The sequence below is a fragment of the Halyomorpha halys genome, unplaced genomic scaffold (assembly GCF_000696795.3).
Source record: "Halyomorpha halys isolate HHAL.00 unplaced genomic scaffold, Hhal_1.1 Scaffold116.1, whole genome shotgun sequence".
NCBI lineage: Eukaryota > Metazoa > Arthropoda > Insecta > Hemiptera > Pentatomidae > Halyomorpha > Halyomorpha halys.
This window is the reverse complement of record NW_027105704.1, coordinates 604507-611669: the sequence shown is the minus strand read 5'-3', so window position 1 is coordinate 611669 and position 7163 is coordinate 604507. Positions and strand designations below refer to the sequence as shown.

Sequence of the window (7163 nt, the reverse complement as noted above, 5' to 3'; positions counted from 1 at the left end):
AAATTAATTATACTATAGTTAATTAGAAATAAAAAATAATTGTTAGTGATGGAGACTGCACCGAAAAAGTGGCCTACCAGTCCTCAAAATCATATTTATCAAAAAAATGCTAAGAGTGACTAACATGGTTGTCATACTGACTATCTATAGTCTTATCTAAATATTTGATTTCTTTACCATAGTCTCTGCAAAGTTTCAGAGGCTGAAGACCTGAAAATTAGGTCGAAACGTCGGCATAAATAAATATTTTTTGTTTATTTATGTTGTTTCTTTGCTAACCCCCCCCCCGACCATCTTCTCCAATCAGTAATCTACAGTCAACTATATACACCTCATTGAGAAAGGAGCCCTTAGCAAGAAATTGTCATTGGAATATTAGAAGACTAGGCTGAGGAACGGCACATAAACATTCTTTCAACTTGCTCTAGATGCTCTATCAAGCCGAACTACAATTGCGGACTCCCTCCATTAGGGAGGTGTAGTGTAACAGCACACAGCTGAGGGCACGATCTAGCAAAAGTAACAAGAACCCCTCAGTAATGATTATGGTTTACTGGGTATCATATATTTGTAATATCCCTTTATTTAGACAAGGCATAGGTTCTCTCTCAATTTTTTCAGGGCATGATCAGAGTAGCTCTACTTGGTCAACAAGTATTTATTGGAGTTGTTACTTCATCATCCTTCCACCTTCCTTTCCTTATACCCACAAGTTTTGAGGACCCCTTTCCCTCCAGCTTACTACCTACTAGATTCATCAGGCTGACACTCTACGCTAGCATATTATTTTCCTTAACAATGTTTGGAAACAGATCCCTACAGCGTTATGGTTTTATCAAAGCCTGGTGTCCTTACAGTTATGCCATTTCTGTCCAGATTTCTCTACCATAGCCATCATTGCATTCTACCTAGCCCTTTAGCATTGATAAAATTGAAAGTATTAATGAACATGCCGTATCGAGGCTTTCTAATTCGACCTTAGGTAAATATGTATAAAAAATAATTTTATGTCTGACTTTGCTATATCATGGTTAAGTAAAATATAGATCTAATATGAGGGAGCTTGTATAAATACTGGGATGATGTTACAACATTAGCTTAAATTAAATTTCTGATATAATTTTCAACATATTATTAAAAATTTATTTTTATGTTCCTAAATCATAAGGATTGAGTTTAAAGTTAGTTTTTATAAAAATTTAATTAATGGATATTTATAGTTTAAAAAAATAAACAATAAACAATTACATATTTTTGTGTCAGAACTTTGAGACTACAGAAGGTCAAAATAATCTTCATATCTATAATAATTTTTTTAAGTGTTAAAATATTTGTAGATAATATAGTTCCCATTATGGACTTCATAGAGAAGTTGCTGCAGACTGACGGAATGGAATGGAAGAGCAATCTAGCAATAAAAGTGTGAGGCATATTGTTTAAGAGAATTATTTTTCAACTGAAGGTTATGACCACTGATCGAAAAGTATAGTAAGTACAAAAGTACCACTATCGCTCTTTTCCTCTCAGGCCTTTTACTACCACTAGTGTGCCACACTACTGAATATGAATATTTATAAAAATATTTAGTGGCTGAAATTTCTAAAATAGATATAAGGCTTAGTTCCATGATTAAGACATTAAAGTTTTCTGTCAATTAAATCTTTGAAACAGAAGTTTTACAGAAAATCACATATATATGTAATTTGTAGAAAAAAATAATCAATAATGATATACTGGAATATGTAACGGAAGTATACTAATGACGTAAACATATTGTTTTTTTATAAAGCAAAAAATATATCTTTTTTTATACTAATCAAATTTCTTAACAATTGGGACTAACCAATTGCTTGTATTGATCATGTTGGTGGTACAAATGATCAGAAGAAATTATAAGAACAGAAGAAATAGTCACCTGAGTGTTACTGAAATAGTAGATGACTAGCTGTATAATTCTGAAAGCATCATTTAAGCACCAATTAAAAAAAGATTTGACAATTTAATCTAGGAATTTAGTTTTGAAAAAAAAAAAATGAAAATTGAACAGTTCATTTGTTAAAATATATTTATACAGTTGCGACAAGTGTTATTATAGATACCACAGCTATCTACGTACTACATTTTAGCTTTGTTAATTTATTATTATCAAATCCACCAAACTAGTTAGTTTTGTACATTTTTTTTTTTTAAGCCAGTCAAGTAGGCGGGTTGTAGAACCTTTGTTGGGACTTACACATAAGTAAGAAATAATGATTAAATAATAGATATAAGTAATAAAACAAATGTTAATATAATACTGAAGAAAAAAGTGACACATTAGACTAGGAAATTATAAAATAATTAATAAATGAACATTAGACAGTAAAAAGAGAAGAGAAAGAGACAGTTATGAAGTGCTTCTTGAGAAGAGCCAAAACCTAGAAGGAGAAAAGAGATGGATTAGAAACACATATTGCCATGCTACACACATTTATCAAAGAGACTTAAGCTGCTGATATCTGAATAAAAAAGAAACTTAAAACACAGTGACACGGCCACACATGCATTGCATTGACATGCCAAACCAAACACATATTTCTTTAAATTTCTTAAGTTGCTTACCCTTATTGTAAACTTTAACACATCTCTTGTGTCACAGAATTCCAACAGTGGGCATGGTTCAAACTCTGTTTCAATACCTTTTTTGATTTTAATATCATTAAATCACAAAAACATATTGAATAATACAATTAGAATGAATGGAATAACATAGGTCAAAACATACACCACGGATATCAGCAGCTGTGAGGAAACAAGAGTGTTAGTGAGAAAAAAAGAGTAGGTTCTTCTTCATGCTATGCAGACATCTAACAAGATAAATTTATTCTAATATTTTACCTTAAATGTGTTTTTGTGGAATAGTGCAGAGAAGGGAAGTGTGTCTCTAAAACCCACATCTTAACAAACAAGGACACCACCGTTCTAAAAAAAGTAAAAATCAAAAGAAAAAACGGGGGAACTTTTCGATTTAAAAAAAAAAAATAAACAAGATTTCGAGTCGATGATTGATTGCAGTCTTCTTCAGAACCTCCCTGAGTCTTTGAATCTCTTGAAATTTTTGATCATTCATATATCTGTGTTACATTAGGCAAATTCTTTGCAAGAATTCATTAAAAAAAAGAAATTCACATATTACCTTTCTCATTCAATGTCACAAGCATTCAAACAATAAAAGAAACTTATCTGTAATCATACAAAACTGCTTAGTACTTGTCCTGTGCAAAATAAGTTATTAATAGCAATTAACAAAAATAAAATGCTAGATGCACTAAAATGCAAGTTACTTACTATGCACTCATTTAAAAACCAATATACTTTATATAGTTATTATTATCCAATTAACAGAGTAATATATTAACAAAACAAGGAAAATGTCTGGTTGCTCAAGAATTTCAAATAATAAAAATTAGAAGTATATAAAATTACATAGAAAAGTAAAATAATTATTTTTTAAATAGTCAATTAATTATAAACATTGATTATAGATATTGGTTTTTGTTTTCTTGTGTCAAGCGAACACGGCATTCACTATGCTTACTCATTTCCTTCACTTAGAAACAACATCCATAGTATAAAAAGGATATTTGGGAGTGTATAGTAAAGTTTAGGAAATAAAGAAAAGGAAAATCACATTCATAGAACTCATGAACTATGATAATTAGTAGAATTTCCCTTCTAATAGATAGCATAGAAGTGTCATTTCCCCCTTTCTTTTCATTTACAGACTGAAATTAATAAATAATAAAGTAATTCAATGGGAAAAAAGATCAAAAGAAAAAAAAAAGGACTTAATACTCAATTTTGATTTGATGGTTTTGGGTTCATACATATGCAACTCAGCTCACTTCAGGTGATGTTTTTCAAACCTCTAATAATTGACAAGAGGCTAAAAATTATTAAAATGAGTATGAAGTTGTGGGAATTATATCTGTTGAATTAAATTAAAATCTGTACCATTACAACCCATGAAGGGTTCTGTACTTTGTAAGGAAGTACTGTTACTAGATCAATGGTTGTGCAAGCAGGTGATTTGGTCAGAATCACGCTCGACTGCCAGATTTTTACCCAATTAAGGGTACCCAATTTATGAGGCTGGATGGACCCTAGGAGGGCTCTAGAACCCACTGGGTTGACTCATGGCTACGGTGTAACAGAAAACAATTTTCTGCTCAGCCGGATTCGAACCCGGGTCCTTGGAGTTAGTAGCATCACGCATTACCACAGTGCCACCGCCCTCCTCCGGGAATTATAACTGTGTCTTAGACATTTGTTGGAAATGATGCTTTGATATAAGTTATTCCAATTGTATATGTCAGTTGGGTCAGTTTTTTATATTTAAAGAAGTAATAATAATATAGAGGTTATGAAAGCTAATTCTTTTGTAAGAAAAGTCTTGAATTTTCATTTTAAATCAGTGGGTTCAATGCCCACAAGGGTAAGCTTTTTAAAGTATATAGTAAAACCCAACATTCTCTCTCTCTGTTCAGCACTAAATGCCAGGATAAAATTGATTGGATGGCTAAATAGGGTCATGGGTATAATACCAAAGTGTCCCTACTTTAAGGAATCCTAAAGATCTTAGCTTTACTGAATTGTATTGGTCATTATTGAATATTAGATTAAATATAGATTTAAATGAAAATTTTTGTAGTTTTAAAAGGATATAGGGATGGAATTATAAGCAAGCATACTTCAAGGAATAAGGAGTGGATTTGACTTTGGCTCTAGTGAAGTCTACGTACACAACACCTTTTCCTCAACAGAGCATTGTACTTTCAGGATACAGAGATGCCAACTTAACATGTTCCGTCCTACTCAATACATGATCTCTCTTGTGTCACCGTTTGTTCAAGAAGAACAGAAAAAGTGACTACTGACAGTTCATCCTCAAGACAAAAATAATCAAACCTCGATACTTACTTGTAAAATCATCTGCCTCAGCTTCTTCTGCCTCTCTTGCAAGTTCTTCTGGGGTCTTTTTCTTCCTCATCAGGGGGTTGGCAGGTTCCTCCATCTGGGGTTCCTGGATTTCCTCTTTCTTCTTTATGTTATACTGAAACAAAATTTTTAGTATTATTGTTATATATATTTTCTTAATGGATGGAGTTTTTAAATAATAATGTATTAGGTGCTACATGACTTTAATGAAATTATAAAATAATGAGTAGATAAATAATATTGTCTCTTAAAATGCAAAAAATTGTATATCAAAAACAATTTTTTTTAGGAGAAAGAAAAAAAGATGATAAAAAAAAAATAAAATAAAATAATTTTTTGGGGGAAGCAATTTATAATTTATGTAATAGAGACATGCTAAACTAATCAACTGGTCTAAAATAAAACATTAATATATTCTATTTGTTTTGAAATTAGAGTATATGTTAGCAAAAATAAATAAGTTTTGTTTATCTGGGTATTTATTGTGGAATGCACTCCTCTGACCATCTTCTTCTCAAATCAATCTACGGCCTACTATTAACACCTTATTGTGAATACAGTTATAGATTTAATTTGTAAGGAAAAAATCAATTTTTTTTATCTCTGGAAAACTTTATTTTTCAGTGATGACATGCTTCAATTGTGACGATAAAACTTACACTGAAAAAGATTTATTTCAAAATAATACAAAGTTAATTGAACATAAGCTCTTGTTTATGGCCTCTAACAATGAATCATTATAAATATTAAATTTTAAAATGTAGTGAGGTAGAATGCCTTAAAAACAATTATTTATTTTAATTATAATATGGCTTATTGGTTGCAATAAAAAAAAGAAATGAACACATGAAAAAGTATAAAACACAAATAAGAGAAAATAATTAAAATATTATATATATTGGGAAGATGTTGAAACAAAACCTATCTTTCAAGTCTATAATTTCTAATCTATCAAATTTTAACCAAATTTAAGCATTTAAGTGTCTTGAGAAATTTATATTTCCAAATAAATTGACTCTAAAAACTAAAGAATTTAATAAGGCTTGTAAATAATAATATGACTTTACAATAAGATTGTAATCTGGAAGTTCATGAAATGTTCATCAATTATAAATTAAATCTCACATCAGAGATTCCAGGCTTTTGTTTCTGAATCTCGCTAAAACCAAACCTTAAATTGAATTATGCAAAGTCTAATAAATAAAAATATTCTATATAAATTTCTCCTGAATATTGTTGAACATTAGTTATATTTATTTAAATATGATTAATAATAATTATAACTAGTGTCAGATTTGAAAAAAAAGTTATATTACACATATTATAATTCAACTGGCATTGAACTAATAAAGATAACATAAAGAATAAATATAATATAAACACTAGAAGATTTCAACAGCCTGGGGCAATGCTGCGGTAACCTCAGAGTGACTCAATCTGACTCCATTAGGGAGTCATCAAGAGAAGACTCCCTACTAGAGTCAATTTGAGCCCCAGCCGAGTGAGCAAGTCTTCTTATCAGCTCCTTATTTTCTTAGGATGGCCTGTAATCCACTTTATCTTCCTTTTAAATTGAATTATTTATCTGCTATCCTATATTAGAATAATATATTAAAATATATAAAAGAACTTGTTATAAAAGAAGTGAAGTACAACTGTTATAGCATACTTTGAATCTTATTAGACAATTTTCAGAACTTACAGTAAACATACAGTGTAATTTAAATTAATATATCCTTAGTATATAGTAGAAGTATATGTTTTTATTTCTATTTTATTATTTTTTAATAATTTTTTACTACTAAATGCATTCTCTCTACTACTCCTATATAAAGAAGGAACTACATTCAGGTGTCAAAAATTGTCATAAATTAATATTGATGTATTATTACTATTTTTATATGAGGAGAAGATGGTTGGGGGGGGGGTGCGGTCAAAATATAACACAAATAACTTAATTAATAGTACCAACGTTTCGGCCAGAATTTTGGCCTTCATCAGGGCTAAGAACAAAGAACAAGATAACAACCAATGGATACAAAAAATAAAAAATATAATATAAACAGAATGACATAAATTTAATCATACAATGGAAAATAAAATGCATATATAGGTAAGATAAGACAAGTATACCGATATATTCATTTTATTTTCCACTTCTTTCATTCTGTACAATTATTTTAATA

At 30.0% G+C, this 7163-nt stretch overlaps 1 protein-coding gene across 6 annotated transcripts in view; it reads right to left on the bottom strand.

The window, feature by feature from the left end:
* The window catches only part of cpx (complexin), a 597058-nt gene that overhangs the window by 631 nt on the left and 589264 nt on the right, over positions 1–7163 (bottom strand). For 5 of the 6 annotated variants that reach the window (XM_067053072.1, XM_067053061.1, XM_067053065.1 and 2 more), the window contains one exon: positions 4960–5092. In XM_067053072.1, coding sequence (XP_066909173.1) covers positions 4960–5092 — 133 coding nt within the window. Of the gene's footprint in view, positions 1–2877; positions 2962–4959; positions 5093–7163 lie in introns of all 6 variants that reach the window. The other variant, XM_067053069.1, reaches the window with a different exon arrangement.